We start from the raw sequence: 23715 nt of genomic DNA on the forward strand, positions 1-23715 counted from the left end.
ACACACAGTCTACCACGTTATCTCCCTGACACACACGGTTTTATCTTCTGTGCGCACTCACACGCACGCAGCCTCCATCAACACGCCTGTTTTTTACGCACCAAAAATTCCCACAGTCAACATTATTGATCATTCATGTGAAGAAATGGAGAGGAGACGTCACCGTTCGTACTCAATCGCATCTTTTAATTTACAACACAGCCACTAAAAAAACATTAAGGAAACACTTGAAATCATTTATTAACAGTTAAATCCCTTCCATCAATCAGAGACATCCATCACACGAATCAGTCACAGCACTGTGAGGTCAGTTTCAACCTTAATCAGCCTGAAACTGCAATTCAAAAGATGGATGCATCATCATTTTCGGGAATTTTGCAAAAAAAAGGAAAAGATTTACAATTAAAAAAACAAACATTTTAATAAAATCCACTTTGGTTCAAATGAACACGACCCCCCAGCTCAGTTTCACACTCATAGTTTCAAGTAAGGCAATTAAGAACAGTTCACTACCAACAGCACAGTCCTTTCAAGTCATCCATGCCATTAAAGGCACATTATGTAGTTTTGGAGAAGAAATTCAAACATATTAACAATATTAATAAGGTGAGAATACAAACTCAGGAATATTTATTTTTTCCGGAACTGAATAAACAAGCTGTTCTCAGAGGGAAAGAAGGTTCGAGGCTAGAGAGGTGGCGGGGTCTGCCAAATATAAACAAAGTCAAACAGTATGAAATTGTGTTGTCCTTTAAGGTGGGTTGTTTATTTAGTTTACTCAGTCATAAAAACAAAGAGATTGTTTATTTAGGCATTAGAAATGAGTCAATTAAATCTGATTTAAGTTTCTTCCCCAAAACTACATACTGCACCTTTAATGTCAGTGTTATTATGCATTATATTCAAGTCTTTGCGTCCACACATGACAGGTCCAGACCTGACTTGTTTTAATCCTCAACTCCCACCTCAGCCACTGACATAAATCAAGTTTTTAAAAAATTTTTGGGGAAAAAAATAGATAACTTTCACTAAGTCTATCTCCATTGTGTCCTGGAAAGACTTCTGTCCTCCAGTGGCGTGAGGTGAGACAGCCATCCATGCTGACAAAAGTGGTCTTCACCTGCATCAAAGCGGCGCCGTCCCTTTGATGTGCACAGCCGGGGACAGCTAAAGATATCGGTTATTAGCGGGTGGGAAAAGTACCAGCTGCGGGGCTAGCATGGCTGCTTACAGGTGAGTCCGTCAGAACGTGAACGTGTTGGGCTGGTTCTCCTGCCAAACATCGTGTTAAATGTTATTTTATTTCCCCACCATTAGGTCCAGATTCAGACAGCAGAAATGCAGTGACATTAACACCCCTGCAGGCATGTCGCGGGAACTAAGGCCTGCTGAACAATATTGCACTGGGCCACCCTTCTTGTGAAAAATATGGAGATTTCTGTGAGCCCCTTAAACTGTCTTTAACCCTGTTAGCAACAGCACTGCTTTAAAAGGTCTGGAAAGCCACGCCAAGAGTTTCCTTTGAGCTGGCCGATGGATGATCTGTGCCGCGGGGATTCACTTGCGAGCGCAACCCGGGTAAGGAGGAGGGGGGGAGTAGTTGGCCGGCCGAGGCTGAGTTGGGGTGTAAGGCGGCGGGTGCAGCGCGGGAGGGTACATCTCGTAGTCGTAGGTGTATGGAGGCGGAGGACCTGAGTTCAAGAGAAAGGCAGATATGAAGAAGCATGAGTTCAGATGGGAGGTCGAAGTCATTTCTTTCCTCCATTATTACAAACATGTTAGAATGTGAATGAGGCCCATTTAAGCTCAGGGAAACATGCCCCCATTTCACAAGATGGTTTGATAGGACAGCTGCGCCCTCTAGTGGTCGAACTGAGACGCTGCACCCCCCCCTGCAGAGAGGGACCAGCACTGTAGATCAAAAAATATGGCAGCAAAAAGTCCTTTTGTTGACCACAATGCATCAGTCTCACCAGGGGAACTTACATTATTCACTGAAACATCAAAGCGGCGGAGATGAAAAGAAAAGATGAATGGAGTTAGTCAGGCCTGGCTCCAAACCAAAGGGTTGCATCAGCTAAACCTCACATTTATGACACTATTATTATTAATAAGGCTCAGCCTGACAGGTAGCAGAGGGAGCTTTATTTTGAAATGTCCAGTGCTGACCTGAAACGAGATGCTTTTCAAAAATTAGACTTTGCAAGCCGATTAAAAGGCTACTTGATAAATAATTAACATTTTCAGAACACTGTTACGTAAATACAGCGATTTGTGGGAAGCAAATACGTTGTTGAGATGAATATGTTCGTCTGGTATGCCTGACGGATTGATCCTTCATCTGACCCAAAAAACCCACAAGAGTCAGTCCGTTAGTTGCAAGTGAATGAAACGAACTGGCTCCATCCCCCCGTTAAAAATCGACACATCACTTTCTGATTAAACCATCTATAAATACAGATCGACTCCTCTTTGTGGCAAGTTGATCGGGAAAATAAAAGCACAACTCCTCCTCGCATCCTTTGTCAAGACTGAAAATAATTCATATCACTGCAGCGACATGCATATGCATCCATACTGCATCGCTTTGTGTGTTTGAGCGTCATGTTTATGAAACATGATCAGAGCTGCAGGAGAGAGCGAAGACTGCCGGTCCAGTGTAGCATGAAGGCGATACACCGAGGAGAATGAAACGTGATGAATAAATGATGATCCCCCAGAAAAAAAACCCAGCATTCCTGTGGCTGGAGAGTGTCACAGAGTACAGAGTCACAGAGTCTGATGTGCAGACGATGTCTCCCGCGAGTACAATGTAGGCACAGGGTGGAACAGAAAAAAAATATCATGCTTGTGCAGGAGGCAGTAGGTAACAGATATTAGGCTTATTTATGTGAATTTCTGTGTGTAAGATCATTGAGCTCATGGTTAAGTTGAGATGGCTGAACAGAAATAGCTCTCTTTGTGTTACAAGTAAGGAATAGTGCTCAAGGCCAAGGTGGGCCATGCAACACAGTACGGCAATACATCTTTTATAGCTGCCGTTTTCTTTTCATGTGGTCGCCTAAGGACAGGAGATGAGGCGTCACTGTGGAAGTGTGTAACAGATCTTGTAGTTAATCATTATGTAGACAATGATAATAACATGGGAGCCACTGATTAGTAATACTATGTGAAGTCGTAACTAAAGCTTTATTCATCAGTAATTTATAGATCAGTGAGAAATTATTACAAAGGTAAAACTTAATAAAAGTATTGTGGAAAGGACGCCAAGTATGGAAAGTTGTACCCTGTAATGCTTCACTAACATTAATGACTTATTAATGTATAAAATATCAGTGATAGAAATAATTTATATTGTGAAAAATAGCTTTGGCTGACTATATTTTTAAAGTAAGTATATTAAATGTATTATAGGGTTATGATTAAGAGCAGTGGATTTTTCCAGACGATCATTGCCCAAACCACCCTTTGACCATTCAGCCACAGCAGCCGGCCCACCCAGGGAGGTGAGGACAGAGATCCAGGACGGGCGCCAGTGTCTGGTCGCAGGAAAATTAACTGAACAAAATGGGTCTAATGCTGGCCGAGCAACAGGAAATCAGAGATGGTTGTGCCCACATGTTTACAGAGACCCGTCTCCACCGCACCATCCTGGATCACGCTTTCGCGCTCTACAGGTGGAGCGTGTTCCGAGGCCGATACGGTGCAGGACTCTGGCAGGACGAGGAGGTGGATTCCGTGTTTACATCATTGATGCTAAAACACAGTCAAAGTGGACGAGCAGAGTTTACCTCATGTTGAAGTTTTAATTTGAAGATGCCGACCATATTATCACCACCCTGTTGCTGCCGTTTACATTTATCCAGACACAAATGAATGTGTGTATGATCCCTGGAGACCCACCTGGGTAACCCTGGGTCACAGTGTTGATGTAGGAGGTGCTGAAGACACCGACCCGCGCTCCCCGCCCGTTCTTCATGCACATACACACGCACAGGAACAAGGCCGCCACCGCCCCCATCAGGAACACCACGCCGAAAACGATACCGGAGATGGCAGTGCCTCTGGAACACACACACACATACAAACAAACTGTGAGCCACCCAGTCAAGTGTGATGAGAGGCAGCTGTCTCAAACAGACATGCTACCAGTACTTCTTAGTCGCTGCCATGGAGATGGACTGCAGCATCTGATGTAACCGAGCGGTGTGATGTGTGCATGTGCAAAAGTGTGTGACGATGTGACAGCTCGTGTGCACATTGGTGTGTGTCACTGCAGAGGAGTTTGTCAACTGGCACCAGAGGAAAACACTCATCATTAGCAGGTTTGTTGCGTCTTCATAGTCAGCGTTAGTCAGCATGTCAGATTCAGCCCAGGCTTCTTTCATGAGCAGCAAATCCTGACTTTGACTAAGTCATTCACCAGTTTACGTTAAGAATATTAATACAAATATACAATTTTACAACCAGAGATTACAAATACACACATCATTCAAAACGTATGTAAAAAAGGCTACCCTATCTTAAAGGAAACAGAAGTCTGAGAACTGGGTGAAAGTGTTGAGGCAGCTGTGCTGAATCAAGGCAGGCAGAGGTCATAGGTCAGATCCTTTGAAGGGTCCTCTGGCATGCTAGGAGACAGCTGGTGTGTTAGTTAGTTGTTCTCTCTCATTTGAATCTTACCGCCGGACCCAGAACTGCAACAAACCACAGGCTGTGTGTGCAAATAATAAAAGGAAATATTCATGTTGAATGGTGGTTGGTGCAAAATCACACTATCTGGTCAGAAGTCTGGCTGTACAGATGATTTCCACCAAAACGTGTCATGTGTTCTCTTGCTTCTGATAGCAAATCGCACAACACAATGGGTTGTTTTGACATTTCTGTGTTGTTAAGACAACAGCGAAAGTATAAAAAAGTGATTTTCAGATCCCTGCAAATCCAAGGCTGGACAGCTGCACTGAGGCCTCAAGTCAGTCACGGTTTTGTCTTCACAAAGGACAAACAGATTTGTCAAAGATGATGATGATGAAGATTCAGACACAAAAAGGGCTAGAAAAGAACCAATAACAGGAGACACTTCATCACTTCTGAATGTGGAAAAGGATTAATTGAGGTTAGTTTTAGCATGGACTCCATGGCCCATGTGGCCCAGGACTAGAGAATATAAACAAGTGCATATTGAACCAGCTGCTTGGACACATGTATACCCACTTGCAGATCTAGATGGCCATGTAACTCGCCTCAGCCTTATTTATAAAAGTTTACCCTGTGGTAATCACATATCAAGCCTTTTCAAAAACAATAAAGAAAAGGTCACATTTTGATGACCTGTAATGTCAGCAAATAGCGGCAGGGTTGTGTGGCGGTCATTCCATGGCCCATTTGCTTATATATAATAAGACATATATACTTTCAGTGGGTTTTAAACTGGTGCACAAGACTGAACTTAGTGATTATAGGAAAACCTTTCCGTTACACAAAGAAATGTCTACTGTGTTCCCCTTGTAGCATTTAGCCACACTACTAGCACGCCCGTGAACAACACATCCTTCTTTGCCTCTGATCTGCAGGCCATCTCTAGCATGCTGATCCAACAGCAACTGTCCGCCACATTGAGTAAATACACATGAAACACTACGTTGCGTCTAGTCTGACCACCAGCTTGGCTTGGCCAGTCTGGATCGCTAGCTGCACAGCTAACTGAGCTAACGACAGCTACAGTAAGTGGTTACTATAATGACATGCTGCCCCCCCTACTGGTCTATTCTCTTTAATGTGCTTGTTCTTGTGTCCAGGCGCTAACTTACGAGAGGACGTCCCCCACGTAGGCGTAGTAGGAGCAGCAGAAGGGTGGCGTTCCATCGCAGCAGTACTCTATGCAGCCTTCACACTGGGCTTCGCTGCCACCTGCAACACACATCCACACATGCACACACTGTAAGAATCTGCTATTGGAGGGTGGTAAATTTTGTGGAAACAAAGATCGCTTGAAAGTCCCCTGAGTGAGTGCTGGTGCATAGAGTAGAAAACAGAAAAAGCCTGTGACAAAAACACTTTTTTTCAAGTTAAAGAGGGTTATTAAGAAAGAATCCTCAGCACTTGTATATTTGAAGCTGTTAAGAAGTCAGAAGTGTCCACTTATAAATAAAGAAGCCCTTCAAAAGAAACTATTAAGTCACGTTTCGTTATCTGGGGAAACTTTTTTTTTTTTCCCGTCCCTTAGATGATGAAAAAAAAAAAATACCTTGAAAGCTATAATGAAAGCTTTCATGAACGAACCTCAAAGCACACATCCCTCAACCAGCAGCCTCTATTTATACCTTCAAAGACTGATTTAAAGGCACGAAGACAGTCGATTTATTATGAGCTCAGAGAACTGGAGAAGCACTCGCCTGTTTTAAAAAAGAAGCAAATCAATACCTGTGGAGCGTCGGGGGAAATGAGGAAGTTAAAGAAAAAGATCTCTGTGGTGAACTTGAACAGGGACGTAGGGGTTCTGAGCCAATAAACTCGGTCACCCCTGCGGGTCTGTACGACGACATTCGAGATTTTTTAATCAGGAGCCAAAATAAAACCACTGGGAGGTTTAAATAAGTCTCCATCTACAGCAGCAGCAGGACGCTTTCCAATTGTCTTTCAAGCAGAGATTTGTAAAGGCGACAAGGTCCTGTTTGTGGTGATTTGATCCTGTCTTGAATTCACAAGTACAAATGGCCTCAGAGAGTGGACATATCATACAAAACAAAGATTACATGGCAACAAGCGATCGTTGCCGTGTAAAAAGCCATGCACGCAGCATTTCGCTGAGTTAATAGTAGACATGCTTAATTTGTTTTTCCACAGCGAGTCAGCACACATGGCCGAGCAGCTGAATCCAACATTATGACGGACGAGCGTTTGTCACAGCCTGAAAAATTAGTAATTTTCTTATAATAATAGCATGGCATTATTGATGAGCTTGGACCATATTCAGTCGCCAGGATTGCTTGCTGGAATCTGCTGACATAATAGCTGCTTTTTTATGAAAGTTTGCATCCATCTGTTGATTAGTTTGTCTTGTCAGAAGGATTGTTGGATGACGGGATTTGGATAAAACTTGGCAGACAGATATGGATCAAAAGGGATTTCGGTGGCCATTGATTTACACTTTCATACCATTATGACAATTGTTAGAGATTTGAGCTGAAACAATCTGTCTATTAAAATGATGAGTCAAGCCGCAGAAAAATGAACCGGCTTTAAAAATCGGTTAATCATCAAGCAAAGATGACAAACATTCACTGGCTCCAGTTTCTCAGATTAGTCAGTGATGAAAATAATCATTAGTGCCACCATAAGGGGGCCAGACGGGCCCAACTGATATAAGAGAACTAGCCCTTTAAAGGACAACAATGTAAACATCTTGGCCAGAGAAGACAGATGGTTTGAAAGAGGAGTAAAGGAATCCATCTGTGTCAAACTGGAAAGACCGTCTTTGAACAGAGGAGGTGGCCTAAGACATTACTTGTGACCCACTTACAATGCAGTACTGAGTTCCCTCCCCAGACAGCTTGACAACCATTCACACCTGGGCTCACCCAGCCCTAGCAACCCACATGAAGGCCGGTTGGATCAAAGACCCACAAGTGGCCCTAAAGACTCTGAAACTCAGAGCTCACACATGTCCTTAACGACTCTGTAAGGACACTCCCACACAGAGTTTAAAAGCCTGCAACGCGACAAAGGCTGACTGTTGCATCGTCTCATGTTGCCTGTGTCTCCGCCATAAAGCTGGACATGAAACCAAACGCAAAGACTACAGCCGACGTCCGACTACCTTGTACTGTTGTAGGAGGCAGTACCTTTCCTTATCAACAGGTGGCGGTAGACTGTTTTCATCATTCAAAAAGGTCAACTGGAGCACTCAAACAGGGATATACAGTGTTTGAAACCACACTTAATGGGTGAAATCATCGTCTCTACAGCGACGGGATAGAGAGGGTTTAAGTTTCTTTTTCTGTTTCTACTCTCATGCACTAATGCAGACGCTCACTGAAGGCCCAAACATGGCCGACATCTAATGATCGCCTGGCGTGTCAGGGTCCTAACAGAAATATTTTCTCCAGGAGATCTTTGCAGGATTAATAAATAAAGTCAGTTTAATTGAAAGTATGTCTTTATGTCTAAAAAGGGGCATTCCAATTTAACACACGAGGGTAAGTTTATTCCTCATGAGGGGACTATTATGAAAGAGCTTGGTAAAAACCACCTCCATGTCACCCAATGGTTTGTGGACCACCATTTTGAAGTCTCGGTTATGGCAATGTGGTTGTCGCCATCTTGGTTTTTTGGGGCCAGAAGTGACCATATTTGGACAAGAGGGTGGAGCTGAGGAGGATACTGACTATCACAAGGTAGCCACACCTTAAAGCAATGGGACCATAATCTACAAAATGAACTTCATGCTGTATTGAAGAAGACTTGTTACTTGAGATTGAGACCATAAACTCATTGAGAGAAGGTTTAACGAGATAATAAATCAAGTAAAAAATATAGGGTCATTTTCTCATAAGCTTACATACAATCAGACTTCTTTTTGCAACCAGTGGAGTAGCCCCTTAATGGCCATTAGACAGAAAGCAGAATTAAGGGATGTCAGCGTCTACTTCACTTTCAGACCCGGAAGCTCCATCCATATTTTATACAGTTAAAGGTCAATGCATTTACCAGGCAGCACTGCACTCTGGGAGCTGTAGTTCCAGTGTATCTAGTGTTTTGGGAGCTCGATGGAGGATGCTCTAAAACCTTGCCCAGAGATGGAGAGCGTGAAAACTGTGCGCTTGCTGCTGAATCGTGAGCCGCAGTGATCCAACGACTGAATTAATTACTTTTCGAGTGGGAGGTCATTAAAACAGGAGACAGGACCACTGCCGTGTGTTTGCGTGGGGGTCGTACGAAGACGATTCGAAGGGCCAATGTTTAACCACTCATGCACCAGCACGACCGTGTCACATGCAACATGCTTATTCCTGCACACTGGATCTATTACACGCTTTTGTGTGTGTGTGATTAATGTGGTTCATTACACAAAACCCCCACCTCTTCCTGCTCAGCCATATTCAAAAAAAAAAAAGGCATTGTACACACAGCTGCGCTCCTCTGTGTACTCGTCTCAACCTGCTGCCACGACACAAGCCTTTTTACACTGGAAGGCTTCTCACCACCACCTCGTGAGCTGACAATATTTCGAGTTGTCTCACAATCTGGAGAGCGTCAAGGCGCGCTTCAAATGAGGGACACGCTGCAAAGAAAACAAGCTCTGTGCGTATGTGTCAGTGTTTGCCGAGGATCTGCCTTCTCTCAGCAATCACACACACTCAAATGATGTGTGCCCCGAGGCGTATGTGCACATTTCCAGACATGGTGTCCACATAGAGGCTGAAAACTTCACACGGAAAACAAGTGATTTTCCAAAAAGTAGAGGAAAGTGAGTGTACACACATTTTTCTGTACTTTTTTGTGGTCCGAGCCAGCTCTGATGGATGTTTCCTCCATGATGGAGGTCAGAGAGTTAACACTACACCCCTGCATGTCAGCTCCGTGTAAATGCCTACAAGGAGGCAGACTTCTGGTGTTGCTCCGTCTGTCTGGGTGGTCCTCGGAGGTCCTGGCTCCTGTCTCTCCACACGCTTGGAGACAATGGCACCATGTCCTTCACCCCCACCCCCTTTTTTCCCTCTCTCTCACACCACCACCACCCTCTCTGGTCCTCTCCCCTGCCCCCCTCCACAGCACTGTACCACAAACTTGACTCAGATTTTTAAAGTTTGCAGCAGTTCTCAGGTTTGGTTTGTGTATTTGGAGGCTTTTAAACTGACTTTTAAAGGAGTTTCTTGACTTTCTGAGAGTTGCTCTCCCCTGTTCTGAGGCTGCAGGAGTCACATCAGTAATAAAACATGACTGTGTGGTAAATAATGGACAGGGCTACGCGGACAGAAAACTCACCGGTGAGTAAACAGAGCAGCAGTGAGCTCCTCAGCAGTTTCCACCTCACCGCCTGCGTCCTCCACCTCCTCCTCCAGAGGGTTTCCATGAGCCTGCGGTCCCTGCGAGCCCTCTCTGCGGGCTGCTCGTGTGTTCTGACTCGGTGACAGAAGACGGCAGACAGCGCTCCTCTCCGGGGCTGGAACAAGTCACCTCCTCGGCTCTACTTCCAGGAGCATTGCTGTGACCTCCTCCTCCTCCCCCCCGGCCCACTACTGAACTCAGCCAACTGGTCTCCGTGACTTGGGCTCGTCTTCACATTTCCGTCAGCAGCAGTGGAGCTCCGGGTTCCTCCACGTGTGAGCCTCCTCTGAGCCGCTGCTCCGTCCTGTTCCCACACCTCCGACTGCCCGCTGGGCTTTTTATTCCCCTCCCCTCCCCCCGCCAGGCCCCGACTGCTCAGATTACCCGTCAGAGTTTACTCTTGAGGGGAGAGAGAGAGTGAGGGAGACAGAGAGAGAGGGGGAGACAGAGAGGGGGAGAGGAAGAGAGAAAGGGGGAGACAGAGAGAGAGGGGGGAGAGAGACAAGGAGAAAGAGAGAGGGGGGGAGGGAGAGAGAGAGCAGTGTGAAGTGAGACACATTTGAAGAAAAGGCTTCTGGTCAATATTTTCAAAATAAGACTTTAATTGAGTCCTGTATGGTTAGTATTATTATTTGTATGTATCTCTAACCCATAATTATTATATTTTTTCATCTCATTTTCGAATATAAATCCTCCTGTAAGTGTGTTGTCTTTGTTTTTTCTCCCGACAACAAATATTAAAACTAGTGTTTATAAATGCCGATAATAGTTAGTTTGGGGAAATAATTCAGAAAATCAGAAGAATAATATTTACAATATTGATAAGGTAATAATACAAACTCAGAAATATTTATTGTTTCCATAACTGAATAAACAAGATGTTCTTGGAGGAAAATAAGGTCCCCAGAACAGAAAGGTGGCAGGGTCCGCCACATATAAACAAAGTAAAACAGTATGAAATTGTGTTGTCCTTTAAGATCGCTTTGTTTATTCAGTCATGGAAACAAAGAGAGATTATTTAGTGTGTTTAAGCATGAAAATCAATCAATGAAGACTTTTCTCTTCAGATTAAAACACCTTAATCTACATAGTGCACCTTTGACATGATGTAAAAAAAAAACAGTTTTCATCATTAAAAGCACACTGTTCAATTTTCTGAATTTTTAAGTATGACATACATGTATGCCTATTGTTTCCTTAATAATGCTCTCAATATGGTACATTTAAAGAGGACAGCTCACCCTAAACCAAAAATAAATCTTACCTGTAGTTATTTATCCATCTAGATTGTTTTTGGTGTGAGTTTCTGGGTTTTGAAATTATCGGTCATAGAGATGTTTCAGTGACTTGCTCAAGGGGCTTTCCCTTTCTTTTTCCGTTCTCCTCTTGTGCACTGATTGGCTTAGCTGATCAGTCAAACTGATGGGCTTCAGATTCAACACGCTCAGTCGGCTGAAAACCCACCGACAAGGGGCCGACCAGTGCCAAAAGTGCGGGAAGTACTGCAAAAACTAACACCAACAGCCACAACAGAGTTTTGGAGATATGCTTTTATTTTGAAGGCTGAATTACCATACTTCAGGGCTTATTCTTGTTGTGTTTGTCAAACTCATTAAGACAAAACGCCTGTGCACAGGCTTAACCCTAACCCTCCTATGTGCATGTCCACTGCTCTACATGCTGCCGTCATATCACGACCTTTACTGAGATGAAAGAGGAGCCGGACTGAAATGACCCGATGTGACTCAGGGCTATTTTCAGGAACCAAAACAACATGAATCGCTCTGTTTTCTTGTTTGGTTTAATGTTTCCCGGAGCCACTATGTCAGAGATCTGGCAACCTGAAAACATCATCCCATTAACACTAATGCGACACACAGCTTTTAGCCTTTGTGAAAAACAGGACACACGCCTGATGAGACTGGAGAGATTCTTTGTTGTTTTGATGTCACAAAGTTCTTCTTATCTCTGGTAAGGAGGGGCACAGACAAATAATCTAACCCCGACCTGGAGGGCCATACCCAACAGTAAATGGAGCAGAGAGGGCAATGAAGGGGCAATATAGTGGGAAGACAACATCTAAAGTAAATGAATAAATAAAGCTTTGATTTACCTTTGAAACTGATGCTCTCACAACCTTGGCAGGGTTTCCAACTGGGCAAAAAGTGATAAGCTACTGCCACTTGGCACCAGGCTTATCAAACCCAAATGGATACCATCATTAAAGACTACATGGATTTACTAAGTCATTACTTTTAGATACTATGTCATTATTTTGAGATACAAACTGAATATTTTGAAATAATAAGTAATTATTAAGCGATACTGATTAATTGTTTTGAGATAATGTCATTATACGTTACGAAATGATATACTTTATTGTCCCCGTAGGGAAATTTGTCTTGGACTCGTACTCTTACTTTGAGATACTAAGTTATTATGTTGAGATACTAACTAATTTTTTTTGAGCTACCAACTAAATATTCTGAGATACTTAGTCATTGTTAAGAAATTCTAAATATTTCTTTCAGATACTAAGTAATTATTTTTGCATACTGTGCCATTATTTTGAGACACTAAGTTATTGTGTTAAGATACTCAACTAAGTAATTATTAAGAGATACTGAGTAATAATATAGAGATACGAAGTAGTAATTTCAAGAAAGTTTCTCATTGTAATGCCTCACAGGATCTTTGTTTTTTTTTCATCACATGGGCAGAAGTGGACTTCCATACAGACGACACCCTTGCACCTATAGAGAAAAAGGGCAGCAGCAGACCACCAACCCCCACACTCCTCCCTCTGTGCTGGGAATACTTGGGATCAAAAAGGCGACTTGTGCTAACATGTAGGGACTTAACTACAGTCATTAAACTGATGATTAAAGAGCTAAATTACAATTCGGAAAAGGCCAGTGGTAGGCTGTGAACTTTAGTAACCATTACAGTTCACCATCCAAAAATGGTGTGCATTAAAGAATAGTGTGTAAACTTGCTCTGATGATGATTTTGCAACCATACTTGATTTTAAGTTAAATTAGTACCAACCAGACAGCAGCAATGTAAACACTCAGTATGCTTGGAGTCCTGACTGGACAATTAAAATGGATTTTCTTGATATGATTTAATTATGAGATTTTATTGGTAGGTTACACAAATGTGCGTAGGCATAATCAATATTTTGCTTGGACATTTATTGCACAAACACATTGAAGCTTTTGGTCACAATGGATTTAGACCTTTCAAACAGGAACACTGCTTCTTGTGGAGTTTGAAAACTGGATGAAATTTGCCACAATTCAAACAAAATTTTATGGGAAACCAAGGGTGGCAAAAGGAGGAAGATAATTTGGTCTCAGGAAATGCCACCCACATTGAGCAGCGATGATTCATAATGCCTTCCAGATGTTCCTTTTAAGCTGTAATCGTGACGTTGAGACATGGAAACACAAGCAGGTAAAGAAGTCGGCATGCAATTAGGCATACATATTAATGAAGACATTTTCCCCACCTATTGTGTGTTTTTCTTTGTCAAATGTTAAAAACAAAAAAAACGCGGTATAGCCTACATTCGCGCCTACAGCAGTTGTTTAGATTTACAGAGTCTGCTGACACATTATGCTATTACGCAGATTACAGAGATGGCCAATCTTCTTCTTAACCATCTATAATTACAGGATAATGATTTCCTTTGTGCTGCAGTGGGAGCCAACAAGGCGGGAGAGCATCTTCCTCGGGGCCCAACAGGAAGTGCTGTGCAGGCTTCAGCTTTTAGTGACAGCGCTGAGATATTTTTCCAGTCCCAGCTGGGGTCCAGAAAGTTCAGGGGAGATGCCCAACCACAGGGAATTTAAAACGAAGCTACAAACGTAAAAATAAATCTCTGGCATTCGAAAGGTAATTTGTGTGCTGTCCGGGAGGTTTCTATGTGTCTTTTGGAAGCAGAGGGACTCTTAAGTACATAGAGCCAGTCTTTTGAAAGAAAATCAAATATCACCTATGGATGGGACAATTATATGACATTTTCTCAAGAGTTAATTGACCGAGATATGGAGCATCCATAGTGCAAAACGATAGAGATAAAACCCAGCCCTCTATACACTCTCCTCTCTCCCCCTCCTCAGCAGCGGCGGTCAGATTTCAGTAGCCGTGCACCGCCTCTGCTGTTTGTATCTAGGGGAAACACAGCACATATAGTCTAGACCGACATAAAAACTACATTAAAAGGGTTCATAAAGTTGGATCAATGTAACAAAAGGACATTAGAATCTGGCCCCATTGATTTGGGTGAGGAATGACAGGCTAATACCTCACAGTCTGATGTGAGTCTGGCTGCAAGACATACTAGCAAAGCACCATTTAAAATGCAATTTTAGACTCAGGGCTGGTTTACAAACCTGGCTAACAGACTACCCCATAACCCTGAGACAGTATAGGGGCCATGAAAAAAGTGATTATGAGCCCACAAGTTCAGTTTTACCCTCTAGCAGTTTGACACAGCTCTGACTGGAGTGCCCTTTTCATGAAATGTTGAGAGGTTGTGGAGGGATTGGGCGTCCAAACTGTATGACATGCTGAAATACTCCCATCTAGTGGATGAAACCTGAATTAAAAGAATTGTGTTTACATTTTGGGTAGGTGCAGCACATCATTCCAAAACTATGCTAAGCTATCAAACAGCGTCCCCTAAACTCCCTCATATTTTTTGTTTTTGTGTGTATGAGTTCTTGTTTTGCTGTCTTTGAGAGGACCAGTTTCATACCATCTTTGTGAGGACATCTCTACATTGTGAGGACATTTTGGCCTGTCCTCACTATTTTTTCCTTTTTTTTTTTTTTTATTTAAAGGCAGCCAGAGGATTTACAAGAGACAATTACAGGGACTTTACTTCACCCCTGTCTTGATAACTACATCTAGCAAACAAAAAACAATAGAAAATATTTGGCCTCAAATCAATTTCCATTAGATTAATCATTGTGTCCTCACTAATTAAAAGTACGTTTCAGACATGTTTCTATGGTTAAAGTTAGAAACATCTTATATTAGTCTCATGATAAGGGTTGGTAGGCATTTTACAATGATGGTTAAGAGTTAAGGGTAGGGGCTAGTGAATGCACTTTGTGAATGAGGGTCCTCACAAGTATAGAAAGTGTGCGTTAGTGTGAGTGGGCCTCTCTTAACTTTGTTCACCACAGTGTCTCATTAGATGTGCAGCTGTAGCTGAAGCCATTCACTGCTTTACCTTGAAAGCCATACTACAGGTGTTGCCTAAGAAGTACATCGTGCTCTGGAAATAACCATCCTCATTGTGACATTGTGCTGTCAGAGAGGGGTTACCAAGAGACGATATCATGTACAAACACTCCTATGTGGTGTATGGATGGTTTAATGTTTCTCATGACCTGTTCTGTAACATATCATACACTCCTGGTGTTGATTGATTTTCTGGATAAAAGCAGAAGTGTTAATCAGAGATGAGCTTTCAACTTGTGCATGGATGAAGCTTTTTCTGTTAGACTGATCAACAAATGTAAGTTGGCTACGAGATATGAATGTAGATTAGTGATACTGATATTTGGCAACCCTGGACATGTTCACAAACAGAATTTCAGTGGGTTATGACTGGATTTCCTACCAAAGAAAAGCTAGACAGATGGTGAAATTTGTTTGGCGTAGGTGGTGGTGTCCTGTATTACCCTTGAGCGCCAAAGAATATGTCAGGCGTCTGTAAATATTCAAGTCCTGCAGACACTGTTAAGGCAATTGGTGGATTCACATAAAGGATTTAAAATGTGTGTGTGTGTGTGTGTGTGTGTGTGTGTGTGTGTGTGCATGTGTGTGTGCGCGCAAATCACTGCGCATTCCAACATCAAACAAACAAACCACTCTAGAGACATTAGCTGCACAAGTCAATGTGATACTTTATTCATGAACCTAGGACCATATATATATATATCAATATAACACTGTATAAATACTCTATATATTCTACTCCCTTCTGTGATCTCAATAACAAATAAAAAATAATATTAAAAAAAAAGCCACATGATTATATTTAACAGGCTGTACAAAAATAAATAATGTTTGGATATTCTGTACAAAAGGAAAAGACTTGATAGAAAAAAACAAGGTGCCTTCGCAGAAGGCAGGAGAGACTTACTTATGAAGTAGTAGCAGGAGACAAGTCCCTCTTTAGGTCTCCACACACGCACACACACACACTCACGCATGCACTCGCACACTCTCACACTCCTCTTTGGTCTTTGAAGAGTTCCCTCATTGAAGGTTGTGTAGATGAGGGTAAGATATGGCTAAAGGATTAAGTACTGTGTACTGAGGCATTTAGAGACATCTGGGTGTTACAATGTGCCGCTGGCAAAAAAACAAAGATGAAGTGCTACAGGTTTGTGATAAATAAACGTAGACTGGCAAGTTTTAACATAAACACTCTGACTATAAGCTATGTTATTTTCCATACCTGATGGGGTGAGCAAGTAGAATATGAGCTATTCTCTTTCATTTGTTTCTTTATATACTCTGCAATAACCTCCCCCACCCCAACCCTTAACATGTTGGTCCAGCCCAGCTTGGACAAACATCATATACATGCATTAAAAAAATTTGACACACACAGTCTCACACTCACACACACAAAAGCATGACATTGGCACGGTAAGCAGCACGCTCCTTTCGGAAATCAGGAATGTCCATGCTTTCTTCCCCTAATGGGAGGCAAAATGTGCCACTGCTGCACTGAGGCCAGACAGGCAGCAAGCTGCTATCAGTCTTTATTGCTGCAACTTGGTGGCAGTGCCGCTGTGGTCCAATGTCTGGCCTCAAGAAGGATGGATGGAATGGGTAAAAATTGGCCTTTACAGTCTCAGTCACTGTGGACCCATTGACGTGTGGGACTGTCAGACGACCTGGAACCCCCTTTTTTTGCAGTGATCTTGCTCTGGATGTAAACATTCATCAGCCTCTACTTGTCCACGGGAGAAAAGAGGCAATGAAGATCAGAGTCTTTATCTGAAGTCTTTCTGAAAGCTGGTTGTATCAAAGGAGGTTAGATTGTGAAAGCAGTCCTTAACAGGCACCCTGATTGCACAGTTCCAGCAGGGGTCGCGGCCGGTCTTTGGGGTCACAGCTGTCATGGGTTAGTGTGCGCCCATCATGGCCGATGCAGCGCAGTTGGCGTTTGCGGAAGCCTCTGCCACAGGTTTTGGAGCATACCGACCATTCTCCGAGAAGCCAGGAGGGACATTGCTGAGTGGCGCAGGACCGGGAGGCCAAGGGGCGCAGCTCCTCAGGGCAATCTCTGGAGGGACGACCATGGGGATCTAGACACACCACCTCTCTCTGCTGCGTACCCCCTCCACAGGTCTGGGAGCATGGCCCCCACTCCCTCAGGGTCCACTCAGCTCCACCCACCTCTCGTATGGCATTGATGGACTGGCGGCGGCCTCCGTTACTGTTGGATCCGGAAGCAGCATTGTTGGGTCTAGGTGCAAAGTAGCTGTACTTTACCCGGGGCCTTGGGGCTTCCCCCACAGAAAGCACCTGGATGGTGAGGGGCTCAGGAAGTGGGGCAAAGCTCCGGATGCGCTCCAGGGTGGCAGAGGAGCCGCTGTATCGCAATAGTGCCCCTCGCAAGGCGATGTCGGTCTCCATGGTCATCAGTTTGTATTCACCGTTTAACAGATAGCTTCCATCCTGGCGACGCACTGCCAGGTAGCTGTTATCATGACGACCATTGCCTGGGGCACGTTGCTTGACGTCCACATGAGTGGCACCAGCAGGGATAGTTACAACATCCTGGTACCCAGGCCTGAAACAGAAACAGACAGAGGTCAGACTCAGCCATTACAATATATATTATATTTTGACATACATGTAATGAGGTTCAAGAAGATATTAACAAAAAAGGCTGTTGGATGCTTACCTAGCACGCTCCAGAGAGCCAGACACTTTCTTGCAGGTAGAACCATCTCCACCACACACACCACACTTATCAAAGCGCCGGCTAGAGCCGATGATACGATCGCATCCAGCCTTGACACACTGGCCTTGAACACACACTGTGGTGGAGTCTGGGCTGCAGGGTGTGCCGTCAGCCACCTGGGGGCAGCAGAGAAACACAAATGGAACTTTTAGATTTATGTCTAGTAAAGCTGTTACATAAGCGTCTGAGTCAAAGAGTAAAAAGTAAAAGTCTTTCTCCCAGCAAGACTGTAGCCTAGGGGCTGAGAGAAATTACAATAACTGAACCTTCAACTTGCAGGTCTACACATGTAAGAGGACTGCTATGAGATAAAATAAGATCCCCAGGGTGTTTTATCACCATTCTAAAACAAAGTAATGAGAAGAGTTTATTAATAAAATCTAACATCTAGCAACTCTCACCTTGGATTTGAGGACAAAGAAGTATCCAGTCCCCTTGGCCCGACACACCAGCTTGCAGCGGTCTTTGGGTGAAACTCCAGCATACTTGGGCACCCACTCGACACCCTCGCCTGAACCCAGCGACACTTGGGCTGACATATCGTTGTGGGCCAGGCACTGTTCCTCACGGAATGACAGGCCTGAGAAAGAGAGACAGAGAGGTCAGATTTACTGCTTGGTCAGCCTGACCCGCATCGCTAACTTTCACACTAATGTGCAAGGTACATCAAAACCTGACTTCTAGACTCAAGCTAAAGAATAAACTTCCAAGAAAGTGTTAAGAACATTTCTCAAATCTTATCTGAGATGAATTATTTTCTAAACAAATATCTCTTACCATTAGTATCAGGGCAGGTCTCAGTGTTACAGGAGCGATACTGGATCCTCTTGCCCTCACAGTACTTGCCCCCGTTTTTAGGCAAAGGGTTGTCACAGGAACGAAACGAATACTGCACTCCTCCACCACAGGTCCTAGAGCAGTCACCCCAGGGACCCCACACTCCCCAGCCACCATTGACAGGAGTCTGAAAGCACAAGAGACATGACAATTATAATTTTGAACTGGGTTGGAGTTAGCTGATCAATTCAAAAGTTAAGAGATGACTCATTAAATATGCAGGCTAAATAGAACAGGCACAAGACATTTTTGCTGTGTATTATGCTGCAATATTTTAACTACTTTATGATAATGCATGTTTTTTGGATGTTTTCAAGTGTAATTGGGTTGGGACTCGTTCCTACCTGGTGTTTGGCTGCTTGGCTCTTGGTGAGACAGTGTCCAGCTAGGCAGTAGCTGTCGTGTCCGCATGATGTTCCATCAGCCCAGGGAAAATTCTTAGTCTGGCACACCAGCAAACCGTTGGATGTAGTCACAGTGCACCACAGAGCTGCACACGTGGTACTCAGATCCGGGCAGTGCTGGGAGTCCTCGCCAAAGGTCAGTCGACACTGATGGTCAGCGTCATAGACCGTCCCAGGCAGTGGCTGGGGCAGTGGCTGAGGTTTCACCGGTTTATCCAGCAGGCACTGACCATGGCCGTTGTCCAGGAAGGTGGTGACCATGAGGGCGGAGCAAGGGGACCAAGGCTGCTGCTGGTCCAGGTTGGATAGGGTGGAGGCCATCATGTGGGAGCCCCAGTGGGCACCGTTGACGCCAGAGCACAGCTGTGCATCATCATGAGGCATGTTGAAGACGTGGCCTGCAGGACGAAGATGAAATAAGAGTTCTTTGAGCACCTCTAATCCAAGTGACATATAAAATGCATTTCAGAGGTTTATTACACACAGGAACATGGATTTTTCTCTACTTACCGAGTTCATGTGCCACAGTAAATGCTGCTTGCAGCCCATCATCCTCAATAATAGAGCAGCTTCTGTCAGGGTCGCACACTGTGCCAACATCAGCCATGCCCAGAGTGTCACATGAGTGGGCACCACACAGGTCCTAAACAGGAAGAGAAAGAATAAAGTTAATATTAGATTACTCTTGAATGCTGCGTCTCTTCCTCTTTTTCATCTCTAACAAACTTCCTCTTCTTCCACTTCAACTTACCGTCCTGGTGAAGAGCACAGCGGTGTCATAATGCTCGGGGTGGCGGTCGCTCGGTGGGTTGTGCTGCCGCTGCCACTGGCAGAAGTTGCGGAGGGTCATGGCCGCGTTAGATGACACCTGAGGGCCTCGCTCCTCCTCATACACCACCAGCAGCTTCACCACTGCCAGGCTGATGGAGTTGTGGATGCTGGGGTGGCGGTAGAGGCGGGATGCCACTGCCATGATGGTCAAGAGGTAGGGTTTGAGCCCGGCACCGTGGAACTCAGCCATGGACTGGTCGGCTACCAGCATGATCTCCAGGTAGCGAGGGGTGGAAACGAAACGCCTGGTCCTGTGGTGGGCTGAAGGGAGAGAAGAGAGGGGAGGTCAGACCAAACTAGGTTCATGGGTCATGTAGCTGATATCAGGTTTTAGTTGTGGTTCTATTGCAGTTTAACTTTTGGAGCATTTTTATAGAAATGGTTTATTTTTTTTATCACTCTGCCCACTGCAAAGCTCTGCCAGTGCTCTAAATAGCAGATACAATGGCTAGTTTTTGTTTTTTCAGGCTCCAAAAAGAGCTCCGGATGTGCCTGGAGGAGCCTGGCTGTGACTCAGCCTCACACCACCGGCGGCTCCTCCTCCTCAGGGTCCACATTCCTGCAATGACCTTCTCTGGTGGAAAATTATGCGAGTTATAGAGGGCGACGGGAGAAAATCCTTTCTTGGGAAAAATGTCTGCCGGTGCGAGTTGTACCAGGAGGCGAGTTTACACGTCTCAGCGCTGCCGGGCTCTGGCTGGTCCCAACCCCGCTGCTCCCCTCCCCTTCCTCCGTCACTCCTCCTCCTCCTCTTTCCCCTTGAAGAAGTTTGCCCCCCTCTCCCTGCTCTCCTCCCCTCCCTTCCTCATCTCTGGTAAGGCAGAGAGGCGCTGTCAAGAAAGGGAGTTCATTGCGCATGCTGTGCGCTCTGGCGCACGCACAACTCCATCTGACAGGAGTTTGGTTTGCATATTCGCTATAGCCAGTGATTTATTTAGAAGTAATTTGCTTGTTTGTGTTCAGCTATAGAAAAGCGGAGTACATTTCACGACACTTTATGACTGAAATAAATCACTTTCTTTGTTTCTTTGTCCAATTTTAAAGTTTCTGATCTGATAATTTAAGCTGTCTTTTTCTTCTTCTTCTTTTTTTTTTGAGTGATAGTGTGAAAAATGCGCACGTGTTTCTCCAGCCTTACCTGTCTGGTCTGCGTTAGCGGCTCCCTGCCTGGCCTCTTTCTCCAGATTCTTTGGCACCCTCTCCTCGTCCTCGTTGACCCCGCACTTGGTGCTCCCCTCCTCAGCCAAAGCTGCCCGACCTCTCCGGCGGATTGAGTGGACATCCTCCTCGGTGCCAAGGAAGTCACTGGAGTTAAGGGGCTGAATAAAATACTCTTCACCGAGATAGTAGAATCCGCCCCTGAGTCCTTGGCACAGGTTGAGCGCAGCGGCAGAGTGCTCCTCTCCGTTCACCTTGCCCGAAAAGAAACAACCCGGCTCGGCTCCTGTCTTGGGTTCCTGCGTCGGTTCGGATTCGGGACTCCCCACAATGTGGAAGACAAAACCCGGTGCCAAGAAAGTCTGGTCAGGCTCTAGTGTCAGGACCAGCTCTTTTCCAAATACGTCCAACCGGTACACCCTCATCTCCGCCTCCTTCTCCCTCTCCTCAGGGGAGAGAGTCCGCCACGGTTCGGTTTCGCTCTCTGACCGGGCCGACGGGTCTAGTCTGACCGGCACCACGGTGCTCTCCTCCCAGGCGCTGTGCGCCATGCCGACGCACAGAGCGGCGATCACACCAATGGAAACTTGTAAAAACATCATCATATAACTGAAATCCGACAAGTGGAAATATAAATTGATTATAAAGTCTCTACGAGGAAGCAAGTAAATCCTTTAAAAGGTTTTCCACTATAAGCTACAAACCCCAAGTCTTTGAACTTCCACAAAACTGTCCCCAGAATTACGCACGCGTATAAAAATCTAAAAAAGGGATCAAATCCAGTGCAAATCTCATTCAAAGTTATGTGCAGGTCTGACTTGCTGCAAAAAAAGTCATTTCATGAAATGAAAATAAAAGCTGGTTCTCGGCAGTAAATTCCAACAGGTCTCCTTCTCTCCAAAACTCAGCAGATGTCTCAGTTTCTAGCTCTGTCTTTGAGTTTAGGGGGCAGGTTTTTCCTCTGCTGGCCCGTTTAGTCTGTTCTCTGCTCTTGCCTTGCAGTCAGAACACAGCCGGTGCCTCCTTTATATCCCCCTGCCTCGGGACCACCCCTTTCCTGAGGGCCCTTTGATGTGAGCCGGGCCAAATCCCGTGCGCAACGAAAACGCACCAGTGATCTGGAGCGTTTCGATAATAATCAATCATTGTGGAGGAAAGAAAGCTCTGGGCAGAGAAACGAGCTCTTCTTCAAACTCTGTTTGTCTGTCACAAGATGTGAACTACATACACTCACAACCTACAAATATTATTACAGAGTATATTCATATTTCTCATATAGCCTCAAAGATTTCTTACATGTGCCATGAGTGTATGTGTTTATTCACAGTTGTTCTACTTTCTAACTGTGTTAATGAGAGACAAAGCGCTTATTAAGCTCATTCCTGTCCCAACATAAATCAGGCTGACAGGCAGCAGTGGCTGATGTGGAGCAGTGTTGTAGTGTCAGTGCAACTGGAGAAGGGAGATGGCAGCGGGTCGGGAATGGTAACCATATCGTGTTGGCCGAGGCTCCGGGAGCCGTACTCACCTTCCCCGTGCCAAGCCGGCTGTGGTGCGCCGTGGCCGGGTTCCGCAGCTCTGCTCCCCGGGGAGAGGGAGCAGAGAGGGGCCGCCGAGGTCTTAAGGTGGAGCGGGCGCTCCATCGGGCTGCCTCCGCGCGCAAATCCAGGCAGGCAGAGCCCCTGTCCTCCGGCATCTCACCCCGCCCGCCCGGGCTGTTCCCCCTCTCCAGAAGACAGGAAGAGTTTACGCTGGAGTTTCATTAAAAATAACTGGCAACACTGGAATCCTATTATCAACTGCGCAGCCAGAGACATCAGAAATCAATTAAACTCCATTCACAGCAAATAAAAATAACTTCTTTTGTGTAATTCAGACTGTTCTGGAACAGTTATTTATGGAAGTTAATACATCTTTTGATATTTCTTGTAATATGTTGAAGGGTAGAATATCACCTACACCCGAAACTAAACAAATAATGATAGAATTATGATCAAAATATAAGAATATCATATAATAAGCCAAAAATGATGGTGATTTCCATTGTAGTGTAACTTTAGTCTCAGTGGAGCAAACCTCCCTGATCAGCCTCTGAAGGGACGGATTATGGAAGTCCACCTTAAAAGCAACAGGTCACAAACAGTGAATAGATGTGATTTTGTAACTTTCCAGCAGATGGTAGGCATGAGTTTACGAAACTACTGTGGAGTTTTTCCATGACTTCATGGACCAATCACAAGTTCATCCGACAGGTGGCGCCTCGGCATCACATTTGGGAGCTTGTAAAGGTAAAACGCTCCACAAGGGGGCAGCCATGCTTCACTAATGTGCTGTGTGGAGAATGGTGCCTCTGCTTGAGAGCGCTGATCCTGGGTCAGAACTGCAGGTTAGGGAGATGAACAGGTGACAGTGGATAGTATCTTTTCCATTTCATTT

At 44.7% G+C, this 23715-nt stretch overlaps 2 protein-coding genes across 2 annotated transcripts; both read right to left on the bottom strand.

Moving 5' to 3' along the window:
• Positions 1-164: 164 nt before the first annotated feature.
• cyyr1 (cysteine/tyrosine-rich 1) lies at positions 165-10335 on the bottom strand. The gene is made up of 4 exons (XM_073462527.1): positions 9988-10335; positions 5811-5910; positions 3904-4064; positions 165-1691 (listed from the first exon to the last, which is right to left on the bottom strand). Exons 1-4 carry the CDS (start codon positions 10073-10075, stop codon positions 1558-1560), a joined length of 483 nt encoding a protein of 160 aa, XP_073318628.1. The 5' UTR covers positions 10076-10335; the 3' UTR covers positions 165-1557.
• Positions 10336-15951: 5616 nt separating this feature from the next.
• adamts1 (ADAM metallopeptidase with thrombospondin type 1 motif, 1) lies at positions 15952-22226 on the bottom strand. The gene is made up of 8 exons (XM_073462752.1): positions 21260-22226; positions 20042-20382; positions 19801-19933; positions 19231-19688; positions 18827-19013; positions 18451-18629; positions 17990-18165; positions 15952-17875 (listed from the first exon to the last, which is right to left on the bottom strand). The coding sequence occupies exons 1-8, from the start codon at positions 21882-21884 to the stop codon at positions 17134-17136; spliced, it is 2841 nt and encodes a 946-aa protein (XP_073318853.1). The 5' UTR covers positions 21885-22226; the 3' UTR covers positions 15952-17133.
• Between the last annotated feature and the right edge of the window lie 1489 nt (positions 22227-23715).

This window comes from Pagrus major, chromosome 24, assembly GCF_040436345.1.
Source record: "Pagrus major chromosome 24, Pma_NU_1.0".
NCBI classification, from domain to species: domain Eukaryota; kingdom Metazoa; phylum Chordata; class Actinopteri; order Spariformes; family Sparidae; genus Pagrus; species Pagrus major.